Here is a 19071-nt window from a genome sequence, read left to right as displayed (position 1 = left end):
ACTGAGCCACCCAGGTATCTCAGAGAATCAGTAGTTTTTTTTAAAGATTTTATTTATTTATTCATGAGAGACACACAGAAAGAGAGAGAGGCAGAGACACAGGCAGAGGGAGAAGCAGGCTCCATGCAGGGAGCCTGATGTGCGACTCCATCTGGGGTCTCCAGGATCACGCCCTGGGCTGAAGGTGACGCCAAACTGCCGAGCCACCCAGGGTGACCCCCCCTCCTTTTTTAAAGATTTTGTTTATTTATTCATGAGAGACACACAGAAAAAGAGAGAGAAAATCAGTATTTTTAGCTAGCATCCTAGTTACTTTGGCACACTTAGGAAACACTAGTATAGAGGATGATTCTAGTATGTTACAAAAGGGTTATCTTCTACTATTTTGGCTCTTAAATTTATATATGCAATACTTAAAGAAGAAGCTTCAAAGACCAAGTCCTAAATAATCCACCCACTTCCCCTTGAACTAGCCCCTTTTGGACTAATAAAATTGGTCAAGCTTTAGAAAATTAGTCCCAGGACCCCGGGATTACAATCTGAGCCAAAGGCAGATGCTCAACCACTGAGCCACCCAGGCTTCCCTGTATAAGACATTTTAAAAATGAATTCTAACTTTTTGTGTGGCTAGTGCTACATAAAAATGGACCAGTTATAATTCCTGAGTATTTTACTTCTTACAACATCAATGCATCTATTCTGTTGTCCACTAGTACATCAATCTCACCCTGATTTACCTATAATATGAATTATAGACAAGAATTTGAAAGAAAAAAGAGAAACGCACATTTGGATGGTTGGGGGAGGGGACTCAGGAGCTTCCTTTGACTAATATCAAATCCCTGTAGCCAGTGCACCATGGCAACCTTCCCAGTCTGCCACCTAATTTCCATCTGCTTTAAGGGGAAGGAGGGGAAAGACGGAAGCAAAACAGTTCAATGTGCATTCTTGTGAGTGTGTGTAATTTGAGTTAATGAAGTGCAATCATATTATAAATTGCATTTTATGGAAAACAGAGATTATCTACTGTCTTCTCCAATTCTTTCTCTTTCTTTTCTTCCCAGGATGCCTTTGAGCCTCTTCAGATTTTGTACCCTTTTTCCAAAAGTCAGATTTCATCAATACGCTTAGGAGAACCACCTTCCCAACATGTCAGAGCAAAATTACAAATTAAAATATGCATCTCAGGACATAAATATGTTGTTCAAAAGAGTGTTTCAGTAAGTGACTGAACATCAATGACTAACCTCAAAGCCTTGTATCACAATGCCAGAGATAGGTTTCTAATGTTACAGAGTACAGGTGTTTGTGTTATATCGTAAGTCTTACTTCTGAAATAGAAATTTATTAATATTTCTCTCTGCTATACACACAAAAGTCCTTCCCAAAATAGATGAAACTCAGTTACCAGAATCACTGATAATTCTTACCATTGTTATCCAGAAAAAAAAAACATTATTTAATAATACTCCAGTGTGTTGACCAGAGTTTGAGAAAGATGACGTTAAGCTTTCAATAAAATTCTGAATTCAGAGGTGGGTCATATTCTTACCTAAACTGTTAACAGTAGAATTTGGCCAAAGTGAATACAGCAGATAGTCTGTAAAGGCCATACATAGTGAGAACCAAATCACTCATTACATTGATCAGTACTGAGCCCTAAAGTAAAGACAACTTGGGGATCCCTGGGTGGCTCAGCGGTTTGGCGCCTGCCTTTGGCCCAGGGCGCGATCCTGGAGTCCTGGGATCGAGTCCCGTGACGGGAACTGGGCATAGAGCCTGCTTCTCCCTCCTCCTGTGTCTCTGCCTCTCTCTCTCTCTACGTCTATCATAAAATAAATAAATAAATCTTAAAAAAAATAAAGACAACTGCAAATTCACCACGTCATCATAATCTTGTCCATCTCCTTGTTTAAATTTAGAGTTTGAGATGTGTTTTTGTTAGAGAATTTAAGAGAAACCTACCTGCTTGAATTTATCCTTTTACACTCAAACGTGCATGAGGAAGGGCAGTGTGAGACAGATAGGCATGATCATTTCACAAAGGATATAGAGGCAATGGTGTGGCGTGAGACAGTGAACACTAAACTGGGAAGAAGTTGGGAAATGTAACACATTTCTTTGTGTTGGCAGCTCCTGCACTGTCTTCTCTCTCATAGCACTTGACATAATGTATTGTAGTAACAGTTTCAATCATTGGATTGGACCTTGAACTCCTCTGGGCCCAGAAACATGTTTTATGTATTTTGTGCCAAGTCTTACTTATTATATACTTATTTCCTTGTTGCTAAATCCAATGAACATTCCTCTGTCCTTACTAACAACTCATCTGCAGTATTTGATATTACTCAGCACTCTACTTGATACTGCCCTTCCTTTCTGTAACATCAATATCTTCTGCTTTTCTCTCTCTTTTGGCCAGTCCTTCTTTATCTTTTTTTCTTCTTTTTTTAAGATTTTATTTATTCATTCATGAGACACACACGCGCACACACAGAGGTAGAGACATAGGCAGAGGGAGAAGCAGGCTCCCTGTGGGAGCCTGATCCAGGACTCAATCCTCGGACCCCAGGATCACAACCTGAGCCAAAGGCAGATGCTCAACCACTGAGCCACCCAGGTGCCCCTCCTTCTTTTCTTTTTCTGACACTTCTTCTTCTTTTTTTTTAATCCTTTTCTGTTTTGTTTTAAGATTTCATTTTTAAGTAATTTCTACACCCAACATGGGGCTCAAACCCACAACCCTGAAATCAAAAGTCACATACTTGGGGCACCTGGGTGGCTCTTGGTTAGGCAACTTAATCTTGGTTTCAGCTCTGGTCATGATCACAGGGTCCAGGGATCAAGCGTCACATGGGGCTCCCCACTTAAATGTTAGGTCTACTGGAGATTCTTTCCCCCTCCCTCTCCCTTCTGCTCCTCCTCCATCCCTTGTGTGCAGGCATGTGTGTGTGTGTGTCTCTCTCAAACAAACAAACGAATAAATAAACAAATACATTTTTTAAAGTTGCATGCTTTACCTACTGAGCCAGCCAGGCACCCCCCCCCTTTGCTCTTTTTAAGTCTGCTCTCAATCTGGTAAGTCTACCTTCCAAATATTCCTCAATCCATTTCTCTCCTTTCAATCCATCTCTTTCCTTCTGTCCCTATAGCTTTAGTCTTAGTCAAGCCCTTATCATAAAGCCTAAATGATTGTAATAGCCTCCTACTTAGTCTCCTTGCTTTCAGTCTCAAACTCTTCCAACACATTCTTTAAAGCCAGAAGGTCTTTCCAACCTTGCTAAATTGTGACAGAAAGGAGAATTGAAGCCAGTTCTGCCTAACTCTGGAGCCAGCTGAGCCATCCTTCACTGCTCATTGCTCCTGATTCCTAGACATCACCAGCTCTAGACTCAATCTTCCACATATTTCCCAAATATGTCTACTTCTTTCTATTTCCTTGAGTCTATCTTACCATCTACTAATCAGCAATTTTCTAACCAGTCTTCCTGCATTATAACCCCTGATCCTCAACACTGTTCTATCTTTTCTTTCTGCACATAGCTGCAGTCAGAAGTATCTTTTTGAAATGCAAAGTTCATTATTCCTATTTCCTTTAATGGCTCTCATTGAGTTTGAAACAAAGTCCCTCACAATCAGTTCTTCATCTAATCTTCCAGCCTCCCCAATCCCCTTTCCTTACACTTTATGTAACAAACCATAACAAACCACTTCCACTTTAGTTTCTGAAACTAATCCAGTTGTCTTGTATTTGCACGTGCACTCTTTTCTCCATTTGTACCTGCTACTTCTATTTATTTTTCAAGACAACCTCAAGAATTGCCTCTTCCAGGAAGACTTCCTGCATTCTCCATACCACACCATCCTCCAAAGATCTAGAGGTTATAGGTAATAGGTATCTCCTTGCACAGGATCATGCCTTGCTTCTTTCTTGGGACTTATCAGAATGCATTTTATCTAATTAAATCTTAGCCAAATAAACATCTAATTACACTGCACTATGCCTGGTCCAATACATGCAACTTAGTAGACAACCAATATGTGTTTCCAAAAAGAAGAAACAAATGAATAAATGTTTGAAACATATAGGGCTGATCATCCATATGAGTTAATTACTTGGGTTAAAAAAGATTATAATAATTTAGAAAATAATAAAGTTGAAATATATGAGCTAGTGAGAGGAAGCTTCCCATAAATACATATGGTGCCTTAAATCATGAAGAAAATGTCACTGCAGTCCTGTGGGGGCGGAAATAGTCTTATAAATAAAGAGTGCTGGATCAGTTGGATATCCATATGGGGGAAAAATAGATCTGATCTCTACATCACATCAAACACACACACAAATATCAGTTCCCATATGTATTGTGAAACTAAAGTAAAAGCTTAAGCAATAAATCCTTTAGAAGAATATATTCGTGACCTGTCGATAGGCAAAGATTTCTTAAATGCAACCAAAAAAATGATAACAATAGAGCTGACTGGCTGGCTTAGTTGGTAGAGCTTGCTACTCTTTATCTCAGAGTTGTATGTTCAAGCCTCACGTTGAATGCAGAGATCACTGAAAAATAAAATCTTTTAAAAAATGTTAACAATAAAGAAAAAATGGATAAAAACTACTTAAAATCAAGAACTTCCATTCATCAAATGACAACATTAAGAGAATGAAAAGGCAAGTTGCAGAATGGGAAAAAAAAATGTTATATTGTAATCTTCAAATCCAACAAAGGATTCTTATTCATAATATATATTGCACTCCAACCAAATACTAAGAAAATGACAGCCAATCCATGAAAAAATATGAAAAAGCCTTGAACAGACATTTCACCAAAGAGGATATTCAAATGGACAATAAACACATGAAAAGGTGTCAACCTCAATAGTCACGATGTGATGGATATCATACTATGAACTCTCCTGAATGGCTACAATGAAGGAGGATGAGAAACAGAACTCTCCTGCACTGCTAGTGGGAGTGTACAACTTTGGGAAAATTCAGTTTTTCTATTAAAGCTGAACATATACATGCCCTATTACCCCACAGTTCTACTATTCCGAGGTATATAGCAGCAGAAATATATATAGCAGAAGTCTGTAAGTATATTCATCCAAACACAGGTATAAGAACACTTATAGCAATGTCATTGGTATTAGCCAAAAACTAGAAATAATGCAAATATCCTCTAACACTAGGAAATGGATAAATAAATTATGGCGTATTCATACTATAAAAGACTATACAGCAATGAAAACAATTTACAATTACATTCAATGGTATGATTAAATTTCATAAACATAATATTTGTGTGTCATCCTTGCGAAGGAGCCATGCTAATATTCTCTGTATTGTTCCAATTTTAGTATATGCGCTGCTGAAGTAAGCACCACAAACATAATAGTAAGTGAAATAAGCCATATATAAAAGAATCCATTACATTTTTATAAAGTTCAAAAACAGACAAAACAAATCTATTGTGCTATAAATCACTGTGTATCACCTTTTTAAAAAAGATTTATTTATTTATTTGAGAGACAGTGGGTCGTGAGTGGGGGGAGGGGCAGGGAGAGAGGGATAGAAAATCTCAAGCAGACTTCTCACAGCAGTGGAGCCAAACATAGGGCTCTATCCCAGGACCCTGATATCATGACCTGAGTGGAAATCAAGACTCAGCTACTTTACCAAATGAGCCACCCAGGCATCCCATTGGGTATTACCTTCTACAGCAGATTGTGAGTGGGTAGAGGTACCAGGAGGAGGCTTCTCAGATAGTGATAATGTTCTGTTTCTTGATCTGCATGCTAGTTACACTAGTAATAATGTTAAGTTTGCAAAAATTCATCAAATTGTACATTTATGATTGGTAAACATTTATGTGTGTATGATATCCTTCAACAAAAAGTTCTCAAAATAAAGAAGAAAAAAGATAGAAAGGCTTTTCATGTGCTGAACATAACTCCATGCACATCAATGGTGTTTCCCATTCAGCAGCATAACTTAAAATTCTGGGTCATACTTGGAGAATCTGACAAAGGTAAGGAATAGAGAGATGGAGATGCATAAGCAGATGCTTAACCAACTGAGCTACCCAGGCACCCCCACCAAGTTCAAAACTTTAAGGGTTAATTTCTACTCTCTCCTTTTTGCTTCATGTTCAGCCAGTCACCACCGAGATTCTTCCTTTGGACAGTCCCTTCTGTTATCCCTTTCTAACCATCTCCACAAATTATGAAGTCTGAGAACTTCTGTTTAGATTATTGCAATCACTTCCTTATTGGTGCCATTATCTCCAGTCTCTTTTCCTACTCCACTTAGCTGTCAGATTAATTTTATAAATTGATTTTATAGGGGAGGCCTGGGTGGCTCGGCCGGTTAAGCATCTGCCTTTGGCTCGGGTCATGACCCCAGGGTCCTGGGATGGAGCCCCACATTGGGCTCCCTGCTCGGCAAGGAGCCTGCTTCTCCCTCTCTCTCTGCCTGTTGCTCCCCTCTTCTTGTGCTCTCTCTCTGTGTCAAATAAATAAATATTTTATAAAAATTAGTGTTAATTTTATTAAAATGTTATCTACTCTTTTTTATAATACAAAAGCTTCACACTGCCTATAGACTCAAGCCCAAACTCGTTCTTCAGATCAGAGTTCAAAATGCTGCATTAACTATCTCCCCATCCCACATATAACACACCACCCACAATTCATTTGCATGCCCAAATTGAGACAACATATTTGCTCTCCCTTGTACAGGCATCATCATACTATGTCTTTGCTAATATTATGCTCCCTGTTCAAAGTACTCTACTCCTGTCCCATTTGGTTATAAGCTGCCTTTCGGAGTGAAGGCTTCCATGATAAGCCATAAGTCTTAATAAAAGGACCTTTTCCTTCTCTTGAAATTTCCTTCTCTTGAAATGCACTTACTCAAGGTAGCAGGATAAAATTTGTCTTCAGCAACCACGATTTCCTCCTTTTAGTACTTATTTTATTAAGAAATTTTTAATTTATTAAGAAATTTTCAAACATACACAAAAATAGAGAAGAGTATAATGAACTCCATATACATATCATTAAAATTTAACAATTATCAAGAGTCTTGTCACAATCTTTATCTATTGTTTTTCCCTTTTTTCTTTCCTGAAGGGAAAGAGAAAATCTTAGGCAGTCTCCACTCCCAGCATGGAGCCTTACTCAAGGGCTCGATCTCATGATGCTGAAGTCATAACCTGAGTCAAAATCAAGAGTCTGACTCTTAACTGACTGAGCCATTTAACTGACTGAGCCATTCAGGCATCCCTCAAATCTTTATTTGATTGCCAATGTGTAGAGTATGGAGTTGGTGCCATAGTTATTTCCAGTGGTACAATGGTATCAGATCATTATTTTTTTTTAAGATTTTATTTATTTATTCATGAGAGACATAGAGAGACAGAGACACAGGCAGAGGGAGAAGCAGGCTCCATGCGGGAGCCCAACGTGGGACTTGATCCTGGGTCTCCAGGATCACGCCCTGGGCTGAAGGCGGCGCTAAACTGCTGAGCCACCCGGGGTGCCCAGATTATTATTTTAATTCATTTTTTTCTATTTTTATTTTTCCTTTGTGGGGTATCTTTATGAACTCATGGGTTTATATTGTTAAATTTTTTATTATAAGAATTGAATAAATACAAAAATGAATAAAACATAATTTTATAGCATAACAAGTAATTATAAAGTGACTATCTAGCTTTTATAACCCCTTTGCTTCCCTCCTCCCTATCAAAATCAACTCTCAGGAAATGACCTGAATTTTAACACAATTTTAAATCAATATATCTTTTTACAGATTTTTAAGTATACGACTTACTTCCATTATGGAATTAAAGCAGCCATATTAAGGATTTGAGATCTTCATCTTAAAACTAACAGGCAGCCATTGATCTGCTTTAAGCAGTGGAGTGACATGATCTGTGAGATGTATTTTTTTTTTAAGATTTTATTTATTCATGAGAGACACAAAGGGAGAGGCAGAGACATAAGCAGAGGGAGAAGCAGGGTCCCCAAGGGGAGCCTGATGCAGGACTTGGCCCAGGACCCTGGGATCAGGACCCTGAGCCGAAGGCAGATGCTTAACCACTGAGCCACCTAAGTGCCCCTCTGAGATGTATCATAAGATCACTTTGGCTGTGTGAAGACTGAAATGAATAAGGGTAAGAAAGAGTAAATGTATAGAAAATCTAGGAGAGCACTGACGTTCAGGTAAAAGATGATGTACTTACTAGAATGGAGGCAGTTGAGATAGAAAAGAACAAGATTTGAGATTCAGGAAGTAGACCTGACAGGACTTAGAGACTGATTTTATGGTGGTTAGAAAAGGAGAGGAAGATATCAAAAGTAATTTTCATTTCTGATTTGAGAAACCAAATGTATGCTACTCCATTTGCTGAGCAAGAGAACCTTGTAAGAGGTGATTTATGAGAAGATAACTAAAGTTCAATTTGGGATACCTGTGGGAAACTCTACCAGAGACCGGAAGTTTACTACACAATCTGGAACTAAAAGGGGTTGTTAATAATTGATGGGCATATAAAAAGGATTTGAAGCCTTGGGAACGAATGCACTTACCATCTACTAGGAGTGACTAAGATCATATGGAATAAAATGAGGAAAGAATCTAGGACTGAACCTTGAGAAATGCCAACATTTAAAAATTGGGAGAGGAGGAAGAACCAGCAGTGACAGAGAAGAAACAAAAAAATGTAAGGGGGAAACCCAGAAAATATAGAGTCTCTGAGGACAAGGGAAGAAAGTGTCCCAAGAAAGAGATATCAACTGTGACAAAGCTAATCACAGGTCAACAAGAACTGAAAAGTATCCAGTGGATTTACAACAACAATGGAGGGCATTTGGTTCGAAGGGGTGGTAAGAGCAGAATCCAGATTGAATGGATTTAGGGATAAATAGGAGATGAAGAATTAAGAAGAAAAAAAGTGTTATACAACTTTTTTGTTTCCTACGTAAGTTATAATACATGCAATGGATTCTACAAAGCTCCTCTCCCTATACACACAAACACATGCTATTCTCCTATATACATGTGCTTGTTTTACTTCTTCAATTAGATTGAAAGACTCTAGAGAAAAGAGACCACGCTACTACCTCTTAATTACTCACATTATCTAGGATGGTCAAGAGCTCGCTGTAGACACTCAGTAAATGCTTTTTGAATAAAAAAGGCAAAATACTGGGGATCCCTGGGTGGCTCAGTGGTTTAGCAGCCTGCCTTTGGCCCTGGGCATGATCCTGGGGTCCTGGGATTCAGTCCCACATCAGGCTCCCTGCATGGAGCCTGCTTCTCCCTCTGCCTGTGTCTGCCTCTCTCTGTGTCTCTCATGAATAAATAAATAAAATATTTTTTTTTAAAAAAAAGCAAAATACTGGTTAAATACCTTTAAATTACTAGGCGTTAGAGTAGTTAGTGAAAATATGCACAAAGAGAAACCGTTCATTTAAATCAACAAACATATATATAATGTCTAGTGTATGCTTGGCACTTTGCCAGGGACTAGGATTCACACTTTAATGGAGAAGGGGTGTAGACACACAAATAATTTAAATTCTACAAATATTATAAGAGAAAGGATGTTTTATGCTAATCTTACAGTGGACACGAATGAATTATTAGTAGAATATTTAGAGATATATATTTATGTAAGCTAAAGAGATTGGTAGGAAAAAATAAGAGGTGAACTAGTAAAAAAATTTTTAATAGTCCACATGCTAGTAAGTCAGATAATGAGGGAAAAAAGAATAGATTAGTTATTTCCCCCGTGCTCTACCATTTATACTTTTAAGATTATCAGTGCTCAAATAATCTATTTCTGACCTAGATCTTATTGTTACTTATGCTCAAGAGGAGAAGAAAAATCCTCATTTGCATAAGGAACAGAATAGCTCTGAGATAGAATTACAAAGAATCAATTGCATGAACACGCCTCTCTTTTATTTAATCCTCTGTAACTGCATAAAGAACTGAGACTATTGGGGAAATGACATATTTCTTTTATATTGCAAAGAAAATAAAATTCAAGACTGCCTCTCATTCCATAAGGAAAGATTTGTACACTTTGCCATGGTCCAGTAGTGTTTCATTTATTTGACTTATTACAATTTTATAAGAAGTATTTTCAATGAGCTACTTATAAATCCTTATACTCCCCAATGCCATTTAATTCTTATTTTTATTAAATGTACTTCTAGGTGAGGAAATATTTGAGTTGTCCTTAATTCTCCTGTCTTTTTACTGAAATATACTTTTATTTGCTAAAAGGATGGAGATAAGATGATGTTGAAGATTATCTTTCCTATAAAATATGCAAGAAGTAGATAAATATGATATGTGTGCCGGGTTTTATTTTTTCTAGGGAGACTACTGCAGCAAATTTGAACAAGTAAAGCAGAGCTATGGATAGCAGACTAGAAAAATCCACGGCAGCCATTGTCACACCACAACCTGCAGCAGCTGTTTCAAGTCCCTCCCTCCCACGCCTGCTCTGCCTGCCAGCCCAGCAGGAATGAATGGGCTCTGCAGAGCACTGTAAATGGTGCTGCAGACCCTGAAAATCTGTTGCTGAAAACTGAACATAAAAATCACCTGCCAAAATATAATTTTCAGCTTCGGTAGTCATAACGAACTTCTTTACCTCCGAAATTTCATTAGCAACGTCAGGTGATAATCAGTCCAGAGTCTTATTCTGCAGAGCCCATCTTTGTTGATAATAGAGCCTTTCTAAATAGCAAAAGAATGTTACTGCAATCCATTTCCTAGGGCTGAAAGCAAAGCCTTTTTGTCCCAAGAGGCAATTGAGCAACCACCAGAGTCTCTAGTTGAATAGCAACGGTGTGAGGCTGTCTACAATTCCCACAGTTAGAAGTCCAATCTCTGAGAAGATTTACTGAATTCACACAAGAACTACATAAAAAAGAAATGCAGTTATCGAGCTGACAAACTTGTCTGTGGATGGAGACAAAATTATAAAATGTCTTCTTTCTTACATTATACAGCTCTCCTTTTAAATTTGATGATAGTTATTCTCTTCCTTTCCAGAAAAAGGGGGGGGGGGAGAACAATGCCGAGAATAACTGCATGCACAGGTACTAGAACTAGTTTCTGAACTCCTTGTATTTTCTCAATTCTGTTATCAGGAAAGATGATTCATCATAAGGAATAATACACTACATAAAATATAGTAATCACACAGACTTCTGGTTAAAAGAGTATTTCTAGTAGACTATTTAACTACGGTAGGTTTCTTAGATCTTAATTATCACCGTGTTAGAACTACTTGTGTGCTTCCATATTTAGTATGGTTTTCTTCCATCCTCCCTTTTGTTTAGCTATTTGGGGGAGGGGTGCAACAGAAGGTCTGAAGATAAATTACTTGAACCTGAAAAGCCATTTTGGATGGCTCTATTACTGAACCTTCTTTTTATATTAAAAAAAAAAATCACATGCACCCAAGCCATTTTAAGCATCATTCCCATCTTTTCTCCTACTTTATCTATAAAGCAATTAGAGACGTTGAAGCCTAACCGAATGTGGTAGAACTTAGTATACTTTGTTTTGAGAGAGGAGCTGGGAGTAATTTTTCATCAAATATTTCACGTGAACACAAATTCTGCGATCTAAGTGTTGGAGAAAGAAAAAAACCTACACTGGTGATTTTAACTGTAAGTGTGAGGTTTAAGCAATAGCAAAATCATCCAATTCAAGTTTTCTTTCTTCTTTTCTCCACCCGCCCCCCAACCCCACCCCATCATGGATGCTCGGCTGACTGTTTTTGCACAGTCTCTTTGTCTGGAGGATGCAAACAGTCTATGGATGCTAGGGAAAAAGGGGTGGGGGAGAGATTACCTCATCCCATGTTGCTTGCACCAATCACCACTCTCCTGTCGTGACTTCTCCGGGCAGATTGAGGGGGTCTGGACCAACAGGAAAAGGCCCCAGCCCATCCCCATGGTGACCGAGTTGTATATAGGGAGCCGCATCCGCCCATGTGCCGCAGGTTCTCTTACATCGACCGCCTAAGAGTCGCGCTGTAAGAAGCAACAACCTCTCCTCTTCTCCGCCATCCGCCCGGCAGCCGCCAAGCAGCAACCATGGTAAGAATCTTCCTCTCTGGCTCTTTGTGGCCCTTGGGTGGGGTCAGTCCCCCAAGATCTGCTGGGAAAACCTGAAGCCCTCTTTCCTTTACAGCTTCTTTGGGTAAGGGTCAGCCTTTATGCTTTGTTTGCGAGGTGTAGCTTCGCTGCCCCAAATCCTCGAGCCCGGCCGCCACCCTTCGCTGCGGGGTGCGGGTGCGGGTGCGGGAGCGCAGCCAGGACTGCGCCCGGGGCGCAGCAGAACCGTGGGGAAGAACAAAGGCGGCGCCGAGCGAGTCCTTGTTATCTGAGCCCTTCCGAGCCGCGAGCAGCCCGTCTGTCGGTGACGACAGGATCTGGGGCAGGGAAAGGCGGCCCCGGTGTATGTGTGACTCGGTCAGGCTTTTCTTCCTGGCGCTGGTCCCAGGGGGAGGGCGAGAAGAGGTCCCCAAAGCCCCGGGCGCGGCGGGTGCAGTTGGGCGGGGGGGGGGGGGGAGCGGGACAAAGCGCAGCCCCGGGCTCGAGGAAGAAGATCCCTCCAGGGTCGGTGGCGTTCTAGGGAGACACCCGCGTATGCACGGGGGAAAATGGCTAGTTTCTGCTGGAACCCCGGCAGCCGCGTCGGGGCGGTGCAGGGGCGGAGTTGTTTGTTTCTGGCTTCTCCGGCCTTGGAGCCGCTGGGCGGGGTTCGCTCGTCCTCTCTAAGCCTCCTCTGTCGGAGACTTTTATTAAAAGCCTTTCATCGTCGTGGAACTGTAGGCGTTAAAAGGTTTTTCATTCACTGTTAAAACGTAGATGAAATATTACTTTCTTGAGATGCAAAATCACAGTTCTCTTCACAAGCCCTTTAAAGTCTGGTCTGGGGTGACTCCGCCCCGACTGTGTGTGTGTGTGTGTGTGTGTGTGTGTGTGTATGTGTGTGTGTGTGTGTGTGTGTCTGTGTGCTAGCCGCACGTCCAACAAGAGAAAAAGCTCACTTTGAGAGCCAGGGTACCCTACTGCCCAGGACCCAGGGAAACGCCCTTCCCCACCCCCCGCCCCCAGCCCCCGCCCAAATGTCAGTGAATAGACAATGGCTAGACAATGGAAGCTGTAGCCGTAAGACTATAGGGAAGAAAATCTCTTATTGAACGTGATGAGTAGAACTATTCTGTGGTGAGTAGAGAATCTCAGAATGAAAATACTATTTTGTTATTTTAAATAAATATTTCATTATCCTTGCACTGAGCTTTTATTCTTAGGTAGGTCCTCTGATACTTTTCTAATTTAGGAACTATTGTTTTAAAGATTCTAATAATTTTTTCAGGGTTTTTTTTTTTATTTTGCAGTGGAGAAGATTCTGGAAGGACATCTTTTTAAGTAATGAAAATGCTGCAGACAAAGAACTATGTACTCTCTGTTCAGCTGTCTTTTGTTCTAGTGAATCTACATTAATTCATTTCAATTTAGGCATATGGTCCCAGCCCGGGTCACAGAAGGAAAACTGGCTAATAGCACAATGAGATCATGTAGGCAGTTTCTGGAAATAGAACTTACTCTGTTAAATAATGTAGCAGACAGAACAGGCTAGTACCAGGCACAGCAAATGCAGCAATGCAGCAGTGCAGGAGGCAGACCTTGTTAGCTTCCATCCCCTAGTACTAATGGATTCTGCAGATACACTGCAAAGGGGTGTGGCATCTAGCTTCAGCTGCAGCACAGATGTCCATGTTAAAATACCAAGTCATATGTAGAAGAAACTCTTATTTAAAGGGGCAAGAATAGTAATATTGATTCCAACTAATTAATGATTAAATTTAATTTGCTTCATTTTACAAAATCTGTGCTTTAAATATTTTTAAATAAAAAAAATTTCTATTTAAGCATGACTGGAAACAATGGGCTTGCACATGTGCGAAACAGTGCAACATTATTATTCAGACCACACCCATCTGCAGCATTTGTAGCAGGTGCTTTCCTTAATCATTTCTATTGAATTAGGGATAATCTCAACTAAACCTGAAGAATATCTGTATATTATTAGAAATATTTTCAAAAATTAACTAAAAATTCAAAATGCTACCATAACCTAATTTACAATTTTCCTCTTTTCCTTCCCATAGCGTGAGTGTATCTCGATCCACGTTGGCCAGGCAGGTGTCCAGATCGGCAATGCCTGCTGGGAGCTCTATTGCCTGGAACACGGCATTCAGCCCGATGGCCAGATGCCAAGTGACAAGACCATTGGGGGAGGAGATGACTCCTTCAACACCTTCTTCAGTGAGACGGGCGCTGGCAAGCATGTGCCCAGGGCAGTGTTTGTAGACCTGGAGCCCACAGTCATTGGTGAGTTGGCCTCAGTAACCCAAGTGAGCTACCGGGACTGGACAGGAGGTCTGTCTGAGGCTCCATTGACACACAGCCTGGGGCTGAGCAGGGTCATGCAGGTTGTTAGTGATGGGTGGCCACCTTGTTTTCCTTTTCCAGATGAAGTTCGCACTGGCACCTACCGCCAGCTCTTCCACCCTGAGCAGCTCATCACAGGCAAGGAAGATGCTGCCAATAACTATGCCCGAGGGCACTACACCATTGGCAAGGAGATCATTGACCTTGTCTTGGACCGAATTCGGAAACTGGTATGTTTATTCTCAAGAATAAAGTAAATAAGGATCCGAAGGAAGACATTTGAGTTACGATGTTTTGTTTTGTTTTGTTTTTCATTTCAAATGCAGAATTGAAATGTAATAGAATGAGGTGAACTACTCCTTTAGTTTTTTTTTTTTTAATTAAATTGAAACATGAACTACTTGGGTGCTGTTTTACAAATGTTAATGAAGATATTTTTAATTAAGAAATGCTTAGGAAGGGGATCCCTGGGTGGCACAGCGGTTTGGCGCTTGCCTTTGGCCCAGGGCGCGATCCTGGAGACCCGGGATCGAGTCCCACATCGGGCTCCCGGTGCATGGAGCCTGCTTCTCCCTCTGCCTTTGTCTCTGCCTCTCTCTCTCTCTCTCTCTGTGACTATCATAAATAAATAAAAATTTAAAAAAAATGCTTAGGAAGTCTAGGAAGGCCTACATGTATTTAAAAGCATTTCTTGTCAAAATAAGATCTATATTGTTGGAGTTGTATGAAAAGTGGAAATCTATTTACTTATGATGATATTGCAAAGAGCAGTAATAGGTTTTCTCTATTCCTTTTTTCTAACAGGCTGACCAGTGCACGGGTCTTCAGGGCTTCTTGGTTTTCCACAGCTTTGGAGGGGGAACCGGTTCTGGGTTCACCTCCCTGCTGATGGAACGTCTCTCTGTCGATTATGGCAAGAAGTCCAAGCTAGAGTTCTCCATCTACCCTGCCCCCCAGGTGTCCACAGCTGTAGTAGAGCCCTACAACTCCATCCTCACTACCCACACCACCCTGGAGCACTCTGATTGTGCCTTCATGGTAGACAACGAGGCCATCTATGACATCTGTCGTAGAAACCTCGATATTGAGCGCCCAACCTACACTAATCTAAACAGGTTGATAGGTCAAATTGTGTCCTCCATCACTGCTTCCCTCAGATTTGATGGAGCCCTGAATGTGGATCTGACAGAGTTCCAGACCAACCTGGTGCCCTATCCCCGCATCCACTTCCCTCTGGCCACATATGCCCCTGTCATCTCTGCTGAGAAAGCCTACCATGAACAGCTTTCTGTAGCAGAGATCACCAATGCATGCTTTGAGCCAGCCAACCAGATGGTGAAATGTGACCCTCGCCATGGTAAATACATGGCTTGCTGCCTGTTGTACCGTGGTGATGTGGTTCCCAAAGATGTCAACGCTGCCATTGCCACCATCAAGACCAAGCGTACCATCCAGTTTGTGGACTGGTGCCCCACTGGCTTCAAAGTGGGCATTAACTACCAGCCTCCCACTGTGGTACCCGGTGGAGACCTGGCCAAAGTACAGCGAGCTGTGTGCATGCTGAGCAACACCACAGCCATTGCTGAGGCCTGGGCTCGCCTGGACCACAAGTTTGACCTGATGTATGCCAAGCGTGCCTTTGTTCACTGGTATGTGGGTGAGGGCATGGAGGAAGGAGAGTTTTCTGAGGCCCGTGAGGACATGGCTGCCCTGGAGAAGGATTATGAAGAGGTTGGTGTGGATTCTGTTGAAGGAGAGGGTGAAGAAGAAGGAGAGGAATACTAAAGTTAAAAATGTCACAAAGGTGCTGCTTTTACAGGGAAGCTTATTCTGTTTTGAAAATTGAAAAGTTGTGCTCTGATCAGTTAATTTGTATGTAGCAGTGTATACTCTCATATACAATTACTGACCTATGCTTTAAAACACGACGCTTTGTTACAGACCCAAGCTGTCCATTTCTCTGATGGGTTTGAATAAAGTATTCCCTGTCTTACATGAATTTAGTTTTGTGTTTTCTATTTGGGTGTCTGAAATTCATGTACTTAGTGCTGAGAAAAAAGAATAACTGTTCACTGTATCTTATACATGTACTATGACTTATTTTAAAATTCACTATATCATAAAACTTAATCATAAAATACAAAATAGCTACAAATTACCATTAGATAACATCCATGCTCTTCTTAAATTTTAACTCCATTATATGCTAGTACCTTTCAGAATTGATATTCACTAATACACAAAGATCTGGTTGCTTTGTTAGTCTCATGACTAACGGTGAATACACAGGACACCTGGGTGGCTCAGTGGTTAAGCACATTTGCCTTCAGCTCAGAGCATGGTCTTGGAGTACTGGGATGGAGTCCCACATCGGGTTCCCTGAATGGAGTCTGCTTCTCCCTCTGCCTACATCTCTATGTCTCATGAATAAATAAATGAAATTGTTTTAAAAACGGTGAATATTCCAAATTCATTTATCATGTCTTAAGCCTATTTTCATGCATTCTCATCTTGGCATGTGTCTAGTGCTATAATGTTTCCTCTACCCTGGGTTCTCGAAGTCTGCTCTTCAAGCAATTGATCCCTAGTTCTTTACTTTCCAAATTATTTTCAGTTAAATGTCGTAATAGAAACCCTGATAAATTTACTCATTCAAATGTGTTAGATACCTGAATTTTAACTCTCCAAATATATTATTATTTTAATATGGGCCAATAACTTCAAAGAACAAAACTAATAGTGCAGTTGTTGGGATCAGCACCAGCATAGTGAGAGGAACAGTTCTAGGCCAATGGTTTCTTCAACAATATAGTTCAGCTGCCAGTCCAACTGACCAAAGGTTAAGGACCCAAGGATAGCAAACTTTCTTGTGCTATCACACTATCTTCTAGGATAATATCCAGTTGTGGTGAAGTTTTTTTTTTTTTTTTTTTGGTACTTATAGCCTATTTAATCTATTTTTCCTTTGACACTGCCAAAAAAGGGGTGTGATACTATTATAGTTACTGGAATCTGAGTTTAAGTTAATGGAAACAATGAAAAATAAGAAATAAGCCAAGGTCAACTAGTTTTTGTGTGTGTGTTTTTTTAAAGCCAATCCAATACTGCTCAGCAGTTTTAACTAGAAGCCAATGCAAATAGATTTGCGGGGGCATGGGGGAGTAAAATGCTTCACTTATTCAGATAAAAAACAATGTGGAAACTAGATCAAATATAAGTTTTTAACGTACACTCTCAGCAACTGGCAAAATATAAGGAATATGGTAGATGTATGTATAATGATGATTGGTTGAATGAGTAAAGTGTAGGATAAAAGAGATATAATTTTAATTGTAAATAACATATGCATTTGGGCAGCCCGGGTGGCTCAGCGGTTTAGTGCTGCCTTCAGCTCAGGGTGTGATCCTGGAGTCCCAGGATCGAGTCCCACATCGGGCTCTCTGCATGGAGCCTGCTTCTCCCTCTGCCTGTGTCTCTGTTTCTCTCTCTCTCTGTCTCTCTCATGAAAAAATAAATAAAATCTTTTAAAAAATAAAAATTACATATGCATTTGTTATATATTTTCTATTATGAAAAAAAAATTCTATAATTTTGCCCGCTGAAAAGGCCTAGGACCAATATAGGAATGAGTACCCCTGCTACTCAGATGGTGGTCTTTAAATACTATTTTCTACTAAAAGGAATCAGATGTTTTAGAGATGTTCAAGCCTGGAGCAGAAAATATACAGGTTCAGCCCCAAATATTTTCGCATTCCAGAAAGCAAGGAAGATAATCAAAGAGTAAAGATTATATCAAAAGGATATAGAAGTCAAAAGGAAAAAAAAAGGATGCAGAAGTCAAGTAGAAGTGGCTCTCACTAATGGTACAAGGTGAACATTGAAAATAATAGTGACTGTAGTGGGTTCAACCATATAAAAGATTTTAAAACCCATGAGCTCATAATATTTTTGCGTGTGATTTGAAAAACAATTGAAAACAGTATGGCAGGGCTCCTGGGTGGTTTAGTCAGTTAAGCGTCTGCCTTCAGCTCAGGTCATGATCTCAGGGTCCCTGCTCAGCAGGGGAGCCTGCTTCTCCCTCTTCTCCCCACTCAAGCTTTCTCTCACTGTCTCTGTCACTATCTCTGTCTCTTTTCCAAATAAAATCTTTAAAAAAATACAAAAAATAAATGATGTATCTTAAAAAAAAAAAAAAGAAAACAGTACGGCAGTTCCTCAAAAATATTAAACATAGAATATGTGATCTAAGATTTCCACCTCTGGGTATATACCCAAAATAATTTTTTTTAAGATTTTATTTATTTATTTGAGAGAGTGAGCAAGAGCAAGCGAGAGCATGAGCAAGGGAAGGGGCAGAGGGAGAGGAAAAAGCAGGTTCTCCACAAATGCGGGGCTCCATCCCAGGACTCATGACCTGAGCCAAAGGCAGACACTTAACCAACTGAGCCACCCAGGCACTCCATGCCCTAAAGAATTTAAACCAGTGACAGATATTCGTGTACCTATGTCACCGCAGCTTTATTCACAATCACCAAAAGGTGGAAGCAAACCTAATGTCCATTGACAGATGAATGG

The 19071-nt window shown here is 40.3% G+C and overlaps 1 protein-coding gene, 1 long non-coding RNA gene and 1 other non-coding gene across 3 annotated transcripts in view; 1 reads left to right on the top strand and 2 right to left on the bottom strand.

Moving 5' to 3' along the window:
- LOC129517396 (uncharacterized) overlaps nt 1-11948 on the bottom strand; it is a 34769-nt gene extending 22821 nt beyond the window's left edge. The window contains exon 1 of the long non-coding RNA XR_008665997.1: nt 11885-11948. This is a non-coding gene — a long non-coding RNA (uncharacterized LOC129517396). The remainder of the gene's footprint in view (nt 1-11884) is intronic.
- Nucleotides 5281-5385, bottom strand: LOC129517442 (U6 spliceosomal RNA). Its single transcript, XR_008666010.1, has one exon. It is a non-coding gene; the product is annotated as a U6 spliceosomal RNA (small nuclear RNA).
- A 44-nt stretch (nt 11949-11992) lies between the features above and the next one.
- Nucleotides 11993-16495, top strand: LOC129517394 (tubulin alpha-1A chain). Its single transcript, XM_055337195.1, has 4 exons — nt 11993-12132; nt 14214-14436; nt 14578-14726; nt 15301-16495. Exons 1-4 carry the CDS (start codon nt 12130-12132, stop codon nt 16279-16281), a joined length of 1356 nt encoding a protein of 451 aa, XP_055193170.1. The 5' UTR covers nt 11993-12129; the 3' UTR covers nt 16282-16495.
- The last annotated feature ends 2576 nt before the right edge of the window (nt 16496-19071 follow it).

The sequence above is a fragment of the Nyctereutes procyonoides genome, unplaced genomic scaffold (genome assembly GCF_905146905.1).
Source record: "Nyctereutes procyonoides isolate TBG_1078 unplaced genomic scaffold, NYPRO_anot_genome, whole genome shotgun sequence".
Lineage (NCBI taxonomy): Eukaryota > Metazoa > Chordata > Mammalia > Carnivora > Canidae > Nyctereutes > Nyctereutes procyonoides.
This window is presented reverse-complemented; position numbering and strand designations above follow the sequence as displayed.